Raw genomic sequence first — 20,111 nt, 5'->3', positions numbered from 1 at the left:
TAGGCTACCCACTCCAGTATTCTGGGGCTTCCCTTGTGGCTCAGCTGGTAAAGAATCCACCCGCAATGAGGGAGACCTAGCTTCGACCCCTGGGCTGGGAAGACCCCCTGGAAAAAGGAAAGGCTACCCACTCCAGTATCTGGCCTGGAGAATTCCATGGACAGCATAGTCCATGGGGTCGCAAAGGGTAGGACACGACTGAGCAACTTTCACTTTCAAGTTGAAAGAAAGGCTTCCCAGGTAGTACAGTGGTAAAGAATCCATCTGCCAACTCCAGAGATGCAAGAGACTCAGGTTTGATCCCTGGGTAGAGAAGATCCCCTGTGAAGGAAATGGCAACCCACTCCAGTATTCTTGCCTGGAGAATCCCATGGATAGAGGAACCTGGCGGATAACAGTCCATGGGGTCACAGAGAGTCGGGAGCATGAAAGATGAAGGAAAGGAACCTGATCTAGAGGGCAGGAGACAGGTAGGGTCAGGTCGAAGTTGCTGAATAAGGGGACCAACCCTCCTGAGAAGAATGGATTTGAGGACCAAAAGTTGGTTGTTAATTCTGTCTAAAATTCCCCAAACCCTAATTTCACACTTTACCCAAGCCATATACAATTGCTAGCAACATGATTACAGATCGAGATATATAATTATTTGAAATAGAATAACCTGGCTGTTTTTCTAACCCACCTCTCTCCTTGCCTTTCATCAGCATGTGCTATGCTTGGTATATTTACAGCATTGCTTTTCTCAAACTAATTTTTACTATTTGTAGAACGAGTCATTCCTGGTAACTTTCTGACTCTGAAATCTCATTAGTTTCTAAAAGTTATAGTAGAAATTGAACTTTGCCTTTTGGCAAAAGAATATGATTTGGTGAACTATGGAGTAGCGTGACTTTAGAGTCAGCTCTTCATTTAGCACTTGAATGCCTACCACCTGGGAAGGTAAGAAGGCGGGGCATAACCATTCATTCATGTACATACCTGTTACATGCTCACCACAGGCAAGAGTATTTTGAGGAAAAGTATAAATGAAGAGCTATGATGTTAAGAAGCGGATGGGTTTTATGAGGGATAAAAATGTTGATGATCATAGAATGATTAAATGCTGCAGCACAATAGTATGTGACAATGTGCCAAATTAAAAGCATACCAGAAGTATGAGAGTGCTTTTAAGAGTGATAATTCTTGGTGCTATGGCCAGAGAAGACCTCAGAGGATAGAAATCAACTCAAGAAGACTGAAGATCTAATCTGGTCATGCCCCAGATTACTAAGACTGAGCAGTGAGCTGATTGCAAAGAAGAGCTATTTTTAGTTGATTGAGTTATGCCTCATTCACTGACCAAGCATAGCACACGCTGATGAAAGGCAAGGACAGAGGTGGGTAAGAAAAACAGCCAGGTCATTCTATATCAAATAATTTTATATAGCTCAATCTGTAATTTACAATTGTATATTTGGTTTCAGACTGTTTACTTGCATCTTCTCTTTTTTAGATCCAAAGGGGTAATTCTGAACATCTCCTCGACCAGTGGCATGTACCCAGTTCCACTGTTGACCATCTACTCTGCAACCAAGGTGAACAGTTTTTTAGTAAATGGTGTCAGAAGAAGAATAAAGAATAGTTTTCAGTCTGAGAAACAAGCGAGGGACTTTCTTGAAGTTCTATCTTTAGCCATTTTCAAATGGACTGAGAAGAAAAGGAAAATAGCCAACCCTAGTTTCAGAAGAGCCGGAGCTGGAGATAGACTGACTGGTATCAACTTTACAACCAAACCGAGGCACCAAGATCTCAGATCCACAGATGATTTTTTTTTTCCCTCACGGTTCACTGGTTTTAAAACTGGTATTTGTACTTCCAATAGAGAGCCGGTCTGGGCCAGTTAGCCCAGCGGATCAGAGCATGGTGTTAATGAGTCTAAGACTGGGGACTTGGTTCATGAATGACTCGGCATACAGCGTAAGTGCCAAGTCCGCAGAGCTGAGGAGTAGGATTGCAGCTAGTCAGCACATAGGTAAACACAGTAGACACAAGATAGATGGGGAAACTGTGACTGTTTGGCAACATTACCCAAAATTCATAGATATTTACTGCCACTTCTGGAGTGAGACAAGAATTTCCAGAGCTCTCTGTGAGATTCCGTAATTCTGTACCACATCACCATTCACCTCTTCACACTACTACCAGGACAGTGATTTAGAATGCATCTTATACTGCCTGCAGGTTGATAGCATTGTTCTCAAATACATTGTTGAAGCATAGGATACATCTCTGAAGTAAAGGTGACCACTGAGATGCTGCTTTTAGGGGAAAATGAGCAAACTAAAATGCACAGTAAGAGCTTGCATTGTGCAGGGGGAAATAAAGAGCAAAATACCTGCCCTCTTTTCCCTTGCCTTTTGGCCCCTGGAAAAATGGGAAAGTACTGTATTTTGGAAAAGCTTGCCGCGCCCCCCCCACCCTGCAATCTACCTGCTTTCTGTATCTCTGAAACATACAGTAGGCGTGTTTAAAATGAACACCATGTTTCTTGAAGTGATTGCTGAACTTCTTCCAGCCTGTTCTGCTCCACAGACACAAGACTATTGATATTATTAACAGGGACTCTAGTAGAGTCATCATTGATACATTTCAAGCCTGAGGTTGAGTCCACATTTGAAAAAATGGTATATTTTACAAATAGATTTAGAGTTGTTCTGTTGGAAGAAGATGGGCTGTCACGCTCATCTCTACACTTCTTGGATCTTGCCATCCCAAAGGACGAAGAGAATGCTTGCTCTTTTCTTCTCTTTACTGACAACAAAATCCCCGTAGAACAGACTTGAACAGAATTCATACTGTGTTTCTGTTCGAATGGCAAGTGGGGAAGAGGAATGTATCCTTTGTTATATAATAAGAGGTTTTTTCTTGGAAAGTAATTTTCTGAAAACAGAAAAGATAAGAAGAGCCTCTTCCAGTTCAATCAGAATTTGATTTAGATATTATATTTGGTTAAAGAATACTTAATTAAGTGGCAGATAAAGAAAATGTGAGGTTTTGAGTTTTTTTTTTTTTAAGGTCTCATCTTCATTTGAAGTGAAAAGAATGATTAGAAACTATAGTGTTAAATGGTTAGTTGATTATTTTTGTTTCCATGGCTACAGATCAGGCCGATTGATGTAATGTGTGTGTTCTCACTCCCACCCCCTCCCAGGCTTTTGTAGATTTCTTCTCTCAATGCCTCCATGAGGAATATAAGAGCAAGGGCATCTTTGTGCAGGTGAGTAGAGTTCGGTTCAGTTAAGTATCCCTGTTTTTGTGTGGTTTCCACAGCAACAGTTGCTGTCTTGGCAACGAAAGAAAATCACATCCCTAAGTAAGTGAATGTGACGTTAGCACACCGTTAAAGACATGGTTTCTTTTCCTCTATGCCCTTAAGTCTAGATTTTAAACAGTTATTCTCTAGAATTTTAAAGCAATGACCCCTAAAGTAGAACTATGCAGCATAAACAGTTGGTACATAGTAATTGTAAGTGCTTATGATTTTATTTTGAAAGAATTAGACCATCAGTATCTCTTAGCTGCCAAGTATGCTAGGAGTGCCACAGTTTATCAATGATAGGAGAGGAGAGTGCTGAATAAAGCTAACTTTTACTAAAGTGAGGATGACTGCATTTACCAGGTTGATATAGGTATGGTAGTGATTTTTTACTTTTTTAAAATTGTGGTAAAATATACACCAAAAGCACCATTTCTGTCACTTTTAAGTATTCAGTTCAGTGCCATTAAGTACATTCACATTGTCTACAGCTGTCACTGCCTTCCATCTCCAGGACTTTTTGCAGTTGTCCAAAACTGAAACTCTCCATCCTTTAAACAGTCGCTTTCCATTTACCCTCCTCCAGCCTCTGACGACCCCCATTCTACTTCTTGTCTCTGAATTTGACTACACCAGTACTTCGTAGGAGTGGAATCCCACAGTATTTGTCTTTTTGTAACTGGCTTATTTCACTTAACATAATACCTTCAGGGTTCATCCATGTTATAGCATGTGTCAGAATTTCCTTTTAAGGCTTAATGTAATTCTGTTACTGGTATATATCACATGTGTTTATCCATTCATCTGTCGATGGACATTGGGTTGCTTCCACCTTTTGGCTGCTGTGTATAATGCTGCTTTGAGTGTGGGTTTACACCCATCTTTTTAAGACCCTCCTTTCAGTTATTTTGGATATGTACACAGATGGAATTGCTGGATCATATGATAATTCTTTTTTGGAAGAATCACCTTCCTGTTTTCTACAGTATAATAGCTGCCCTATTTTATATTCCTACCAGCAATGCATAAGGGTTCCAATTTCTCCACATCCTCACCAATATTTGGTATTTTCTTTTCACTTGTTTTTAGTAATAGCCATCCTTATGAGTGCTTCCCAGGTGGCACAGTGGTAAGGAATCTGCCTGCCAATGCAGGAGACACAAGAGACGTGGGTTCGATCTCTGGGCCCGGAAGATCCTCTGGTGGAGGAAGGAAATGGCAACTTGCTCCTGTACTATTGCCTGGAGAATTCCATGGACAGAGGAGCCTGGCAGGCTATAGTCCATGGGGTCGCAGATTCAGACACGACTGAGTGACTGATCTGAGCTGATGCTTATGCGTATTGGTTTTGATTTTGATTTGCATTTCCTTAAGGATTATTGATGTTGAGCATCTTTTCAAGTGTGTACTGGCCATTTGTCTATCTTCTTTGGAGAAGTATCTGTTCGATTCTCCACCCATTTTTTCATTGGGTTGTTTGCTTTTTTATTTTTGAATTGTCGGAGTTCTAGATATATTCTGGACATTAACCCTTTATTAGATATATGATATACAAGCATTTTCTCCCAGTCTGTGGGTTACCTTCTCACTCTGTGGGTAGTTTGCTTTGGTGCTCAAAAGTTTTAAAGTTTGATGCAGTCCAGCTTATTTTTCATTGCTGTCACCTGTGCTCTTGGTGTCATGGCCAAGAAACCATTGCCAAATCAAATGTCATGAGGCTTTCCCCCTAGGTTTCTTAAAAAAAACTTTATTGAAGTATAGTTGATTTTTCCCCTTTATGTTTCCCTCTAAGAATTTTACAGTTTTAGCTCTAATATTTAGGCCTTTGATCCATTTTGACTTAATTTTTATAGAGACCTTGGATTTTATTATGTAGCTAACAGATACAATGCTGTGAAAATACAATACAGAACATAACGGATCCAATGAAGGGGCTTTTATGGGTATCAGTCTCATATCAGCTATCGCTCAACACAAAGAAATGATGGCTCACAGTATTTCCACGGTTCAGTCAGTTCAGTTCAGTCGCTCAGTCGTGTCCGACTCTTTGCGACCCCATGAATCGCAGCATGCACATCCATTTTCCATGGTTAGGCACATTTTTGTCAATGTCTCGGGAGAGACTGCAATCCTTATCTCTTTCCTGCTCCTGTCCGTGACCTGCGCCCACCTCTTCACACATCCAGTGTTCCTTATGGCTTTCCATTCTGTGAGCCTAGTATTTTCCTTTCTGCACCCTGAAGCCCCAGATGATCAATCACAATACAAATAGCTAATGTTAGAGGGAATACTCTTCAGGCATCATGCTAGGTACTTCATATGTCTCTATGTGTTTCATGGCATCTCCTAATGATCCTAGAGTTAGTCACTCATCCGTGTCCGACTCTTCGCAACTCCCTGGACTGGAGCCCACCAGGCTCCTCTGTCCATGGGATTCTCCAGGCACGAGTACTGGAGCAAGTTGCCATGTCCTGCTCCAGAGGGTCTTCCTCACCCAGGGATCGAAGACAACTCTCTTAAGTCTCCTGCACTGCAGGAAGGTTCTTTACCTCTAGCACTACCTGGGAACCCCACTGAACATTTATTGGCTCCATCTGGTCAGGCAGAAGGTGCTGGGCTGTTCAGTTCCATTTCCTCCCTTATATCTTTAGGGTAAATATTTCCTCATCTTCCAGGGTCAGTTTAGAGCCTGTTCCTCTAAATGTCACCTCCTTCCATATCATAGCCCTTTGGTGTTACTCCAGTCTGCAGCCCCCCATGAATACAGGGTACCCTGGAAGGTCAGGGTTTTCAAGACTCCTGAATTTTATATGGAACTACTATACGCTCCCGCCTTCCCCTTCTCTTGACACCAGTTATTTCAATGCTAACAGTCTGAATCTGCTACATAGAAGGTGTTGTATTTTGGTAACAGGAGCTCCGTAAAGCGCTCAGGGGAGGTCAGGCCTCACGTGCCACCCCGTGTCATGCCATCTTCTTATTCTGATGAATCAATTATATTCAAGCTATTAACTTAGAATTTTTAACTAATAATTTTTAAACACTATAGAGACCCAGTAGGAATCTTAAAGGTCCATTGGCGAGTGACCTGGAGGCAATGTGACCAGAAGCTGCCAAGTGTTTCAGTGACAAAAGGGAGTCTGTGAGTGCCGACGAGCAGTTTCTGAACTTCCGTGAACAGACGAGACTGTTCCTTCCCTCGTTTCCGTCTTTCCCTCAAACATCATCTCTGCGTGTTCTCTGCCTGTTGATCTGCTGTGACCAGCAGCTCCTACAGAAACACATTAGCATTTGTCTAGGAAATATTTTACTTTGATAAGCTTTTCTTTTTCCTAAAGATGAATTACCAGTGATGTGATTTCATTGATCCCTGTGTTCCGTCCCGGGAATTCACGCAAGGTTAGACTCAGAGTGAACTTGGCGAAAAACCAAAACCCACAATGTTTGTGAGGAAAAGTAGTTGTTTCTGCATGAACACATCAGAATGCTGAGGTAGAAGACTCTCATGTTAACTTTGACCAAAGGGATAAGGAAGAAAAAAAAAAATCCAGTCTGAATGCAGCTCCCTTACAGAGTATTGGTTTTTTCTGTTTCTTGGGTCTTTGGGTGAGGAGTATTCACCAGCTGGTTTCCCTTCCACTCCTTCCCACCTACCGTTTCCTGGGCGATCTGATTCAAAGCAAGCGAGATGTGTAGCCTTCCTTCAGAGTCCTCCAGTGGCTGCCCATCAAGGTCAGGATTGGGTTCAGACCGCAGAGGCCATCGCCTCCGAGCGCTCCATCATGCCACCCGAACTCCAGCCAGAGCGGACGCTGGCGTGTGCGGCGCGTGCTGCGCCCTCGGCGGCGCCCTGACCGGCTCCTCCTCTGCGGGCACGGCCGCACCCCGCTCCTCTGCCAGCCCCCCGTGCACACCTCCTCCCCGCCCCGTGGGCAGCGCAGCCCGCGGGCCCGCCCCTCTCTCCGGGCTTCGGCCTCACTTCACCCGGGAAGCCCCATCTCAGCTGCTGGGCGCACGTGGTTACACCTTCCCTTTTGCTGTCGTATTTCTCTCTTTTAAAAACTGGATCTGTTGGGCTGTTCTGGGTCTCCGCTGGTGTGCGGGCTGCCCCCTCGCTGCGGTGAGCAGGGGCTGCCCTCTCGCCTCGGAGCACGGGCTCTAGAGCTTTCGGGCTCCCGTATTTGCGGCACATGGGCTCAGTAGCTGAGGCCCCTGGGTGCTGGAGCGCGGGCTGTCTCCTTGAGGTGCACGGGCTTAGTTGCTCTGCAGCATGCAGGACCTTCCCGGTCCGGGGATGGAGCCCGTGTCTCCTGCATTGGCCGGTGGAGTCTTTAGCCTGAGCCACCAGGGAAGCCCCCCTCTTATTTCTTATTAGGTATCTGTGTCTGATACTCTCTGGCCCCAAACTCCCCCATCCCCTCCCAACCAGTGTTTCCTTGGATACACCGCATCTAGTGGGCTTTGTATCATGTTTGTCTCTGTTGCTCATGGCACCTGCAGTGCGGGTCACACCAGAGACCTGCCATCTGCTGGCCTGGTGCAGGACCCTGGCAGTGCAGGGCTGTGTGTGGTGATGCACAGTCCTCTGTTTTAAGGCCTGAGCGGCTTCTGTTGCTCGCATAGGCCTCTGGTCTTGAATTTTCAACTTCTCTATCTAGAGGGTTTCCAGGCTAATGCTATGATGTCACATTTCAGTTTCTTCTAATCTTTGGAAAACAAGTTCTCTTTCTAGGTCAGTGTCCACGTGGAGATATGACAGATTGCTCTTTGGGGGAGAGGGAGAGAGAATGTTTTTCAGATTCTAAATTGTTTTATATCCATTCCTTTGTTATATTTTTTTCTTTGCTTTGCTCTCCTCATCTTTCCTTCAACTCCTTCCCTATAATTTTGTAAGAGCATTTAACATTTCCTTCATGAATTCAGATTTGCCAGTAGATAAGCTTTTCCTGGAAACACAAACAGTAGCAACAACAAGTGATAAGAAACATCTGAGAGGTGCATTTTGACTCTGTTGATGTTAGAATAGAGGATAAGAAATACATTCTTGTAAATCTCATTAAAAGTTGCTCTGTTAGTAAGAACGATCTGTTCTCATTATTACCCTATAACTAAATCCCAGTCAAAGTTATACTTAACTCTTTCAAAGGGCAAAGTCGTAAGTGATCTGACTGGCTAGTTGGTGGGCCCCAGTACCAGGCTCCATCCCTTAACGCCAAGCAAGTAAGAAAGAGCTGAGACCAAGATGGCATCCTTAAACTGTACTTCTTGATCTCTTATTCTGTAAAACTTTCACAGGCCTTCTTAAGTGTGTGTTTTTTTTAATTTGGAAATAATTTCAAATCTGTAGAAAGCTTGTAAGAACAGTACAAAGAACACCCCAGTATTGTTTATGCAGATTCACTTATGGTTAATATTTTCCTCCATTTGTTTTATCATTGAGAGTTGAGCTCCACGTATCATGTTTCTTCACCTCCAGATCCTTCAGTGTATTTTCAAAGAATAAGGATACCCTTGTAACTAATCACAATAGTTACCACCTTTACAGTTAACATTGATGTAGTGTTTTTATCTAACCTACCATCTGCATTCTAATTTTTGACCCCACAGTATCTCTTATCTTCGCTGAGCTTCGTGGCTTATGGGATCCGAATTCCCCGACCAGGAACGGAACCTGGGCTATGGCAGTGAAAGCTCAAAATCCTAACCGTTAGGCCATCAGAGAACTCTCTCGTAATATTCTTTATAGCATTTTTTACCCTCCTGTAAATAATTGAGTCTAGGACCAGGTATCATATAGTTTTCCTGTCTCTTGAGTTTCCTTTTATCTGGAATATATCCTTAACCTTTGTTTGTCTTTTATGACATTGACATTTTTGAAGAGTATAGGACTCCTCTGCCTTTTTAATGGAACATTTCTCGCTCGGGGTTTCTCTGATGCTTCCTCATGGTCAGATTCGGGTTATGTTTTCCTGGCAAAATGACATACGTGACGCTGTGGCCTTCTCAGGGCGTCACATCCAGAGATGCGTGATATCCATCTGCCCCTTCCTGTTGATGCCTACGTCGGCCCTTCAGTCAAAGAGTTACCTGGTGTCTCTGCTGTAGCGTGACTGTTCCTTTCCCCCTCGCGCTGATAAGCAGTCTGTGGGGAGACGCACTGAAGACCACGCACATGCCTACCCCCATCACAGTTTCTCCTAGATTTAGCATCAGCAATGACTCTTCACAAACCTGCCTTATGAAAAGCTTTTTTTTTTTAATCTTTTGGCTGCACCACGCAGCATGTGGGATCTAGTTCCCCAAGCAAGGATCGAATGCACATCTCTCTGCAGTGATGGTGTGAGGTCTTAACCTTCGGACCACTAGGGAAGTCCCCATGAAGAGCTTTCTGATGCTAAAGAATTTGTGAAGCCCTGCCCAGATATCTAGCCATTTCAAAGCCAGAAGTCTCAGCCTCTCCGTCCAGGCTGTGGTTTTACGCAGACCACACTGATTACCAGCGTGCTTGGTGGCGGTAAGGGAAGGATGCTGAGCCTAGAGTCAGCAGGCTGGGGTTTAGTCTGATAACATCCCTCTGTGGTCTAACCCACAGAAAGCTGCCTCATTCCCTTGAGAGTCAGCCTTCCCCTCTCGCTTCTGGGGACACGTGATATTGCATGTATAAATAAAAACACTGGAAACTCTGCAATGATACAGAAGCATGACATAAAGAGGAAAGAAACTCACATTTATTTTGACTACCTATAATGCTTTCACCTCTTTTGTTATCTCACTTGAGAGAGATGTTAACCCAATCCCGTTTTTACAACCAGGAGGCAAAGAATCAGTAGGCGTCGTGTAACTTGCCTGAGGTCCCTGCAGCTGCTCAGTCACCAGGTGCCTGCTCCTGGCTGGCTCTTCAGCCAGGCAGGGAGGAAGCAAGTGAGTAAGACTCACAGTTCTGTCCTCAAGGCACCCACACAGACAGACATTTAAGCACACTACGATGACAAGAGAGAGTGAGTCCCAAACCAGAGGTGCATATTGTGTTTCACGTTTCTTCAGTCAAGAAATACTGGGAGGGAACTGCTGGGAGGTGGGGCTGCAGTGGCAAAAAGACAGGTGGAGGCCCTGCTGCGGCAGAGTTTATATTTGGTGAGAAGGAGACAGACAGCAAGCAAGCGAACACACACACACGAACGAGACGATTTCACACAGCGATCCGTTCTGTGAAGACTCTAAAGGAGGATGCTGTGTTGGGGGCGTGGGGGAGGTATAGGGACTTTAGGAGTTTCCCATCCGGATTGGTCAGGTGGGTTTGAGTGACGCCAAGGTCTGTGTTCTTTCTGCCAGGCCCCCGTGCTTCTCCCTGGGGTGTTACCCTGCACCATAGTTTTCTTGCTTGGAGCTGGGGAAAGCCAGGTCTCTGGAAATGTTCTCAACACGGAGATCATTCACTGACTGAAAGCACCCATTAGGTTTAGTTTGAAAGGGAGAGTGTCAGTTGCTCAGTCACGTCCAACTCTGCAATCCCATAGACTAGAGCCCACCAGGCTCCTCTGTCCGTGGGATTTCCCAGGCAAGAATACTGGAGTGGGTTACTGTTCCCTTCTCCAGGGCATCTTCCCGGCCCAAGGATCGAACCAGGGTCTCCCGCATTGCAGGCGAATTCTTTGCTGTCTGAGCCACCAGGGAAGCCCAGGTTTAATTTACCTGACTCTTTACCAGAGGAAAGGTGAGGATGCAGGTGGAGACCATCCAGACCCAAAGAAGGCAGGTGTAGGTTTCAGCCAGTCTGGCCTAAAAACGAAGGGGGGGCTTGTCACACTTAGCAGGAGATTACAAAAGAATGCTGCATTTAAATGTGAACTTATCATAACGGAGAAACGCTCGGGGCTTCATTCTCTTAGAGTCCTACCTTCCAGTGGTTTGTTTCTCCTCAGCGATGAGAGTTGGCAGTTTTGTTAATTCTTTAAAAAGACGTAGTTTTTAGAATAAATTTAGAAAACAAGTCAGACAAATTGAAGTGAGGGAGCAAACAAGATTCCAGTTTATTTTGTTAATGAAAGAAGATATTCTTTGTGTGTATTTTGTTAAAGCATTTTATTGCTTAGCGTAATCAGACAGATCCTCGAGGCTTCAACGAGCTAGAAAAGCTCAACGTGGAGAAATAGGTGTTGGGAATGAAAATGTAAGTCTCATACATTCTTCTTGTTAATTGCCAGTGACAATAAAAGAAGGCAATGGTGTGTGTCTTTAGTGCAGATGGAGTCTAAATACAGAGAACAATGAAGCAGCAGAAAGATTCTCACAGGAGATAGCTGTATCTGGTCAACTACACCAACTTTGAGAAATGTCTTTAAGAATAATAAAATTAGTCCTGTTGGGATCTTTGGACCCAGACCCCTTCCAACTAGGTGAATCCTCATTTTTGTCAGTGATAATGACTTTTTTCCCTTGGGTTTTTTAATAATGTTGCACCATGAGAACTAAAAACCTGAAGTGTCCTTTAGTGATAGTGTTAGTTGCTCAGTTGTGTCTGACTCTTTGAGATCCCGTGGACTGTAGCCCGCCAGGCCCCTCTGTCCATGGAATTCTCCAGGCAAGGACACTGGAGTGTGATGCCCTTCCCTTCTCCAGGGGCCTTCCTGACCCAGGGACTGAACCAGGTCTCTCACACTGTAGACAGAGTCTTTACTGCCTGAGTCACCAGGGAAGCCCTTCTTCAAACACTTTAAATCTATATCCATGAAGGACTCAGATATCCAGGTCATTTTTTTTTATAGCAAATGGTGTTCTTATACTTCTTACAGGATATAAAATGTTAACTAAGTTTTTCTTTCTCAATCCATTCTGAAAAATATAAATATTAGAAAACTTGGGAAATTGCTAATACATACCAGAGTTCAAGTCCCACACTCTTGAACTGACAATGTTCTATTTAATCCTCGTAATAATGCAATAAGGAAGATGCAATATACCCCCAAGGAAGAAACTAAAGCTCAATATTTTGCTCAAGATCTCATGACTAGTAAGTGGTAGAGTGGAATTTGAATTCAGGTCTGTTGATTTCAGAGCTGATGTTCTGCTGCCTATATCTAGCTTATTGTTTCTTTTACACCCGAAATTCCATCCATCCGGAAATCTTCCTGACTTTAGTTGATCCTTTAAACACATCCACTACCTGACCACTTTTCGTGACCCACCACTGCTGCTAATCTGAGCCATCTGATCTCTTGGCTGGACCTTTTGCAGTATCTTCCTGTGTGGCCTCCCTACTCCCACCCCTGCCAACCGCCGTAGTCTGCTCCTGCAGAGTGACCTCTTTAAAGCATAATCCAGGTGGTTTTACTCCTCTGCTCAAAATTGTCCTGTGGTTTTTCATCTCTTTCAGAGTAAAATCATGAATTCTTATGACCTCCCTTGTTCTGATTGCAAGCATTTCACATTACCTCAACCCTACCCCTGCTATTTCTCTGGCCTCCTTGTAGTTCCTCAAATGCTCCAAGTACACTCATGCCTCAGGACCTTTGCACTAGCTGTTCTTCTGGTCTAAGACTCATTATCCAGGTATGCTTTTGGCTCACTCTCTCCCTTCATTGTAATCTTTATTTATATGTGATCATACCATATATATGTTACTGTATCACAGAGGGCCCTTCTTGATCACCGGCAGTAACAGCCCCCATCACCTCCATCCTTCACTCAGGTTTATTTCCCTCCTTCCTTTTTTATCATCACCTGCCAATCTTATAGACATTCTTTTACCATCTGTCTGTAGATTCTATGCACCAGGTTCCCCTCCCCCCAACTAAGATATAAGCTCAGTAAGGTCAGGGATTCTGTCTTTGTTCATAACTGAATTCTGAGTGCCTAAACCAGTGTTCTGGTGGGTGCTTATGAAGCACTTGTTGTTGAATACATGATTTTTTGGGGGTGAAATTACACTGTTTGTCCTTTGGTTCTCTGAATTTTAACGTACAAATTCCATATATATGGAAGTAGGTCATTGTAAGATTATCAGCCAGCCAGTGTTGATCAAAGATCGTCTTTGTGCAGAGCACAATACGTCAGCTCCTTTATTTTGTGCTTAGGCCCTTTGTAGCTAATGTTACTATGGGGCCCTTGCTCATTGCCGTGGAATCAGGGATCACTACAGCATCAGGATGATTCCTTTTTCCTGAGATTTTCTAGCAAGTCCAAGGATTTGTTTCTACTAGTGAGATAATCAAGGGCCCTTTGGTGAAAATGCTCATCTCCTGGTCTGCTAGTGAAATAACCCAATCTCAGACAGCAGAGAGTCTGGCTGCGATGCAGGAGACCCGGGTTCGGTCCCTGGGTCAGGAAGATCCCCTGGAGAAGGAAATTGCAACCCACTCCGGCATACTTGCCTGGAGAATCCCATGGACGGAGGAGCCTGTCAGGCTGCCGTCCATGGGGTCGCAAAGAGTCAGACACGACCGAGCAACTTCACTTTCCTTTCCAAAAGTAGGATCTAGGTATGTGATCATTCAGATTTTCTGGAGGACATCAGATCCTGCGATGGAGGATGAGTACACAGACTTAAGGGAAGAGATTCCCTGAAACGCCTCCGAGGAGCTGCAGCCTCTGCCTTGAGAACGTGTGCCGTCTTCCCTGGTAAATGTAATGCTCGTAAAAGGCAGACCAGACGCCCTGTTGAGAATTCCGTATTGTACAGACAGACTGGAACCTGGTGTTCTCTGGATCTTTGTTTCCCAAAGCATGGTTGGGGATTGTTGTAGTCATCTTTAAATTTGAGACGGCATGTTCACTACACAGGTGACGACATGAAAGATCACTACCATATGAAGTTAGAATGTTTGGTGTTTGATTCTTGAACACCTGTCGGGCAGAGCTGGGCATCCATCTTTCTCCTATTCTGTGACATTAACTTGTAGTTAAACTTCCAGTTCTGAATTGAGGGCCCCCTAAGCTGTTCCCTAAAGACCAGATACCTCAGCAAGCTACTCAGTGGGTGAGAAAAAGGATACCAAATTTATCTCCAGGGATTTTTTTTTCTTAATAGGCTGATGCAAGGATAAAACATCAACAGCTTTGCTTTATGGCCTAGTTAATGATTTTCGGTTTGAAGACCAGGGCATGTGCCTGCATCTGTAGCTGTCAAGGGTCAAGCTGTTTCCAGGCTGACTGTATTTATCACAGCAAATTGTTGAGCTAAAGCAACTTTTAAAATTTGTTGTGTTCTGCCCAAAATACTTCCTATGAAAGTATGGGTATCTTCTTGACCTGTTCACTATAATGTTTCCCTGCATAGACAGGAAAGACAGGAAAGGTGGATTAATGATCATTTATTGGGTTTTAGTTTAACTGTTTAGATGACATTTTGACCTATAAGATATTTCCTAGTTGTTCAGTCACTAAGTCATGTCCAGCTCTTTGCGACCCCGTGGACTGCAGCATGCCAGGCTTCCCTGTCCTTCATCCTTCACCATCTCGTGGAGTTTACTCAAACTCATGCCCATTGAGCCAGTGATGCCATCCATCCAGCTCCTCCTCCTGCCTTCAATCTTTCCCAGCATCAGAGGTTTTTTCCAGTGAGTTTTTTTTCCATTTTCTTCTCATCAAATGGCCAAAGTATTGGAGCTTCAGCTTCAGCATCAGTCCTTCCAGTGAATATTCAGAGTTGATTTCCTTTAGGTATTTTCTTATACTGTCCTATGCTTAGTCACTCTGTTGTGTCCGACTCCTTGCGACCCCATGGACTATAGCTCGCCAGGCTCCTCTGTCCATGGAATTCTCCAGGCAAGAATACTGAAGTGAGTTGCCATGCCCTCCTCCAGGGGATCTTCCCAACTCCAGGGATCAAACCCAGGTCTCCCGAATTGCAGGCGGATTCTTTACCATTTGAGCCACCAGGGAAACTTTTACGTGATTTGAAATACTGCTTTTTAAATGCCAGCTGAGCTATAGAAAAAGCTATATGTTTGCTTTTGTTTAGATAGATAGATAATCTTAAGTGTCAGAATGTCTAAAGTTGTGGTTTGAAATGTCATATCACGTTGTCGGCTTTCTGGTGTCATTAATTTTCTGGACTGCAGCGGTAGAAAGGGACCCCAGTAGTGTATTCAGGGCTGTCCCGAGAGCTCTGCTGCTGATTCATTCAGTAGATCCTCTTGGCGCTCAGCACATGCCCGGCTGTGGCGGTGGCTGAGCACACAATGGTGAATGAGACCGTGACATCACAGAACTCCTGCTCTGGAAATCAGTACCGTCGTGGTTGGACTTAGTTTTCTGTGCTCTTTAGCCTTCCTCCTGGCACTGCTTCGTGCCTTTCCTGTGGGTGGACTGTAGGGAATTGTCGCAGGTCCCTGAGAACATCCTGCTCCCTGTGTCTCCTTTTCTTTGCTCCTGCTGTTCCCATTACCCAAAATGTTCTGCCCTTATTCGTTTACCTGACAAACTCCCATCTCTGAATCCTTTCCATCCTCTGCTAGGCCATGTGAACTGCTTCGATTTTAAACCTTTGTAGAAATAAACACCCTTCCCAGAGAAGAATTGGTATGTCTCCCTTGTCCCAACCTCCAGAGCCAGGACCTCCTCTGGACAAGCTGGAGGTTTAACTGAATGATGAGTTGACATTTGGCACCATCAAGTGGTTCAGCCAGGCAGTGCGATTTAATTTAAGATGAGAACAGTCTGATTTATGCCGCCCCAAGGAGGGAGGCAGGGAGGACTAGAATAGAATAATGTAATTGGAACGTATCATTAGTAGACCATCTTTATACTGAGAGGCTCGAAACTTCACTCTTGATAGGCTTGTGATCTATATATGAGAAAGGTTTTTTTGTTTTTTTTTTAATCTTTCCTTTTTTGTAAGCAAGAAACCCAAGGCCCAGGGGTGTAACAGCGTTTGCTTAAGGTCCTTCACTGCTGAGTCAGAGTGCACGCACACATTCTCTCTGCTCTGTTCGATACTCAGCTTGACGAACAAGCTTTCTTTCCCTACGCATTGTCAGAGCCTCGTGAGCTCTGCATTTCACACTGTGTGTTAGCCTGGGATCGCTCTTTGGTTTTACCATCGCATACTGGATCCTTGCAGCAACATGGTGTTAAAATAAGAACCTATTTGACCAAAAAAAAAATGCTTTTAAGTGAAGAATAAGTGTAGAGTAATAATTCCAGTAAGTGTGTGTGTTAATCACTCAAGTCATGTCCAACTCTTAGTGACCCCATGGACTGTGGCCCGCCAGGCTCCTCTGTCCATGGAATTCTCCAGGCAAGAATACTGCAGTGGGTTGCCATTCCCTTCTCCAGGGGCTCTTCCCGATCCAGGGATTGAACCCAGGCGTCCCGCACTGCAAACAGATTCTTTACCATCTGAGCCACCGAGGAGGCCCAATTCCAGTAAACAAACTGTCAGACGCCAAAAAGTCACCCAGTCAAAGTTGGCCCAGGCATTGAAGTACTTTGGGGAAGTTCGTTTCCTTAGTGTCGGGTTTGTGACTGCGGGGAGTAAGGAAAGGCTGGCGAGTGACAGTGGTTAGGCCCTTGGCTTCATGGTTCTATTAGGTGGGTTGCACCTTCAGCTCACCTGTTTCGGAGGGTGACTCATGCTTGGGAATGAGAAAAAATAGCAAAAGAGAGAGATGGGAACTCCCCACTCTTATCAGAAAGAAAACCTATAGATTGGAGCACCTTTCAGTTTTATTTCTGCCTTTAGTAATGAAGTTTTTGATTTTGACCACCATGTGTTGAAATAGATCCACTTCCTTAATAGAAGTTTCATTGTAATCTATACCCTTTCCTTTCACGCATTTCAGATAAAGAGAGTACATTCACTCCTTGGTATACAAGCGTGCCCAAGTAATTTCAAAGTGTAGAAGGGACCTCTTGTGTCACGACTCAAGAGGCACTGTAGGAGGCTTTCCTTGCGTTCTGTGTTGCAGCATATCTAAAATATAGCAAGCATCAGAAAGAATTAATTCCCCTAAATAATAGTAATTAATTCCCCTAAATAATAAATAATTAATTCTCCTAAAAGGTAATGTCCAGGTCTGTCATCCCACATTAGTGCTGTCCAATGTCTGTTAGTTACCCAAGCTGTTTCCGTAATGTTACCCTGTCTCCCCCACAACAAAGAAAAAAGAAAAAGACAAAGACAGATGGTGGTCCTAGCTTATCCGCAGCAAAGTTTATAAAACTCAGAAGCAGAGTGGTAAGAAACTAGGGGAGAAAAGTGGGTAGGCCAAAGCTGAGAGTGTGAAATGTCTTTTATTTTAGACGGGCCAAAGCTGATAGAACAAGCTTAGTAAGGGTAAAGTAGGGAGAAAACTAATTTTCCCTTTATAGGGACATAAAATGTCAAAAACTCCTATATGGTGGTTCTGTAACCATGTGTTTAGTCAGAGTAGAAAGCATCCTATTGCCAATCTCTGCTCTAGATTTGTTTAATGCTTCTTTTTAAAGACTCAAAAAGGTGTGTTTCTGCTTATTTTTTTTTAACACTTTCTCTGGTCTCGAACCCTGTTGTATTGATCAGGCAGCTCAGTTCAGTCGCTCAGTCACGTCCGACCCTTTGTGACCCGTGGACTTGGGCGCGCACAGCAATGAAGAAATTTTTCTTTTTTTGGTCTTCGTTGCCACGCTCGGGCTTTCTAGCTGCGGCGAGCAGGGGCTACCCTTCCCTGCAGCGCCCAGGCTTCTCACCGCCGTGGTCCCTCTCGCGGAGCGAAGGTTCTGGGCGCTTGGACCTCAGTGGTCGCAGCGTGCGGGCTCTGCCGTGCAGGCTCAGTACTGAGGGTTCACGGGCTTCGTCGCTCTGCAGCTTTCTGTGTCCTCTGCATTGGCAGGCGGATTCTTACCCACTGCGCCCCCAGGGAAGTGACAGATTTGGTTTGGTTTTGTTTTTTAAACTTGTCTTCTGCAGTCATTTCTTCTATCAAGGTCGCTTTAGATAGCTGCGTCTCTTTCTTCTGTCTCTCTCTAAAGATACAAACTTTACACTTTCTCAGAATGTTTCTGCCACGCAGAGCAGTCAAGCATCACAGGAATTCTGGGTGTATGGCCTTGTTAACCAATGGCGTGTTTTTGTGGGGTTCTAGAGTGTCCTGCCCTACTATGTTGCAACCAAACTGGCTAAAATTCGAAAGCCAACTTTGGACAAGCCCTCTTCGGAGACGTTTGTGAAGTCTGCCATTAAAACCATCGGCATGCAACCCCGGACCAATGGATACTTCATCCATTCTCTTATGGTATGTCAATTTTTAAGTCCCGAGTTAGTACTTTGGTTCGGGGTTTTCTTTCCCTTTGACTCACAAAATTAGTATGTGATACATTAGCATATATATATTGTCTAGACTTACTAGCAAGGCCTCCGTGTTTTCCACCGCACATCTAAGAACCCTTAAATCTATCTATAAATAAACAGTAATATAGTAAAACATAAGATCATATGTGTGAAATGAATTCAGATTGCAGGCCTTAATTGCATATCTCTCCGTTTCTTTCCCTAGGCCTCAGTAGTCTCAATCCTGCCTTCCTGGTTGTACTTTAAAGTGGCCATGAATGTGAACAAATCTGTCCGGGCTCACTATTTGAAGAAAATGAAGAAGAACTGAGCACTGGTAACAGCTTTGAGTAACTCAGCAGATGCACCAGCCTTGGCGTGTTTGCTGCAAGGCACCCACCATTTCCAAATCTTCAGTTGTCATGCTTATTAACAGTTACTGATAAAGCTAAATGTTGTCATAATTAGGAGGAAAGCAGAGGTTGCTTTCAGGAGTTCCTGGCATATATTCTGGATGCTACCAGGAGCTATTTTGAAGTTTAACATAAATGCTCATATCAAAGGATATAGAACTAACATTAGCAAGAACTGCTTACTATTAATAGAAGGAACATAATTATAGCAAATCAGTGAATGACAGAGTCAGACATAAGGCTAAACAGTTTCATCTGGCCCAAAATGCCAGTGATGATTATTCTTGTATTTGCAGAGAAATATACTTTTAAAAAGTAATGGCCAGCTAACTCTTTTTTTTTGGTTTTGTTTTTGACTTTTTAAGGGAGTGGGGATTCATTGATATGGGAAGACACACTGCAGTCTGCAGAGCGCTCTGTAAGCTTTCCTCAGAGTGTGTTTGCACATTTATGTAGAACTTTCCTTTCGCAGGGGTAGCTAGTGACGTAAAAATAATGGAGTTATTTTTGATCCATGATGCCTACTGAAATACGCTTTCCTCTAATACAGATGTCTTCTCGGTTTAAATGTATGTAAACACTGAACGCTCTGCGGTATGATTTATGAAGGTAAACAGGCCAAAATGCACGCTGAGGGGCAGCCCTTCCAGTGCCGCTAAAACCCTGGCCCAGGAAGGCGGCCTTCTTGGATCGCAGGTTCTTCGTTTCTGCCCTGCACCGATAGTGCTCACATGGGTGACACCGGGCCCCTCCTAGGACAGTGATGATATTAGGGAATACTAATGAATGATGCTTTTAAATAGGTACCCTATAGGTACTGATACAATTAGTTTTAATAAAAGATGATATAACCATGATGTTGATTGAAAATGTATTTCTTTGGTGCTTGAAATTAAGGCCATTTTTGCACTGGCTTAATATCAATTAAGACTTTTTTCCTGCTACATACATAACTTGTTTGGGGAACTTGCTAAGAAATTAATTCAGTGTTGTGGAATATGCATGAAGCCAGATCTTTACCTAGGCTGTGGTTCCCAGATTCTGAGTTTTAGGCACCAGGAAATTTGGAAAACAAAACAAAACAAACATCCATTTTAATTGGCATATTTAAAAGTGTTTCTAGTTTTTAAACTTGCCAGCCAAGGACATTGAAAAA

At 43.9% G+C, this 20,111-nt stretch overlaps 1 protein-coding gene across 1 annotated transcript in view; it reads left to right on the top strand.

Moving 5' to 3' along the window:
• HSD17B12 (hydroxysteroid 17-beta dehydrogenase 12) overlaps positions 1 to 19,810 on the top strand; it is a 166,237-nt gene extending 146,427 nt beyond the window's left edge. Inside the window, exons 8-11 of the mRNA XM_065944514.1 lie at positions 1,493 to 1,574; positions 3,191 to 3,256; positions 18,358 to 18,507; positions 18,769 to 19,810. Coding sequence (XP_065800586.1) covers positions 1,493 to 1,574; positions 3,191 to 3,256; positions 18,358 to 18,507; positions 18,769 to 18,873 — 403 coding nt within the window. The 3' untranslated portion in view covers positions 18,874 to 19,810. The remainder of the gene's footprint in view (positions 1 to 1,492; positions 1,575 to 3,190; positions 3,257 to 18,357; positions 18,508 to 18,768) is intronic.
• Positions 19,811 to 20,111: the final 301 nt, after the last annotated feature.

The sequence above is a fragment of the Muntiacus reevesi genome, chromosome 9 (assembly GCF_963930625.1).
Source record: "Muntiacus reevesi chromosome 9, mMunRee1.1, whole genome shotgun sequence".
In the NCBI taxonomy this organism is placed as follows: domain Eukaryota; kingdom Metazoa; phylum Chordata; class Mammalia; order Artiodactyla; family Cervidae; genus Muntiacus; species Muntiacus reevesi.
This window is presented reverse-complemented; position numbering and strand designations above follow the sequence as displayed.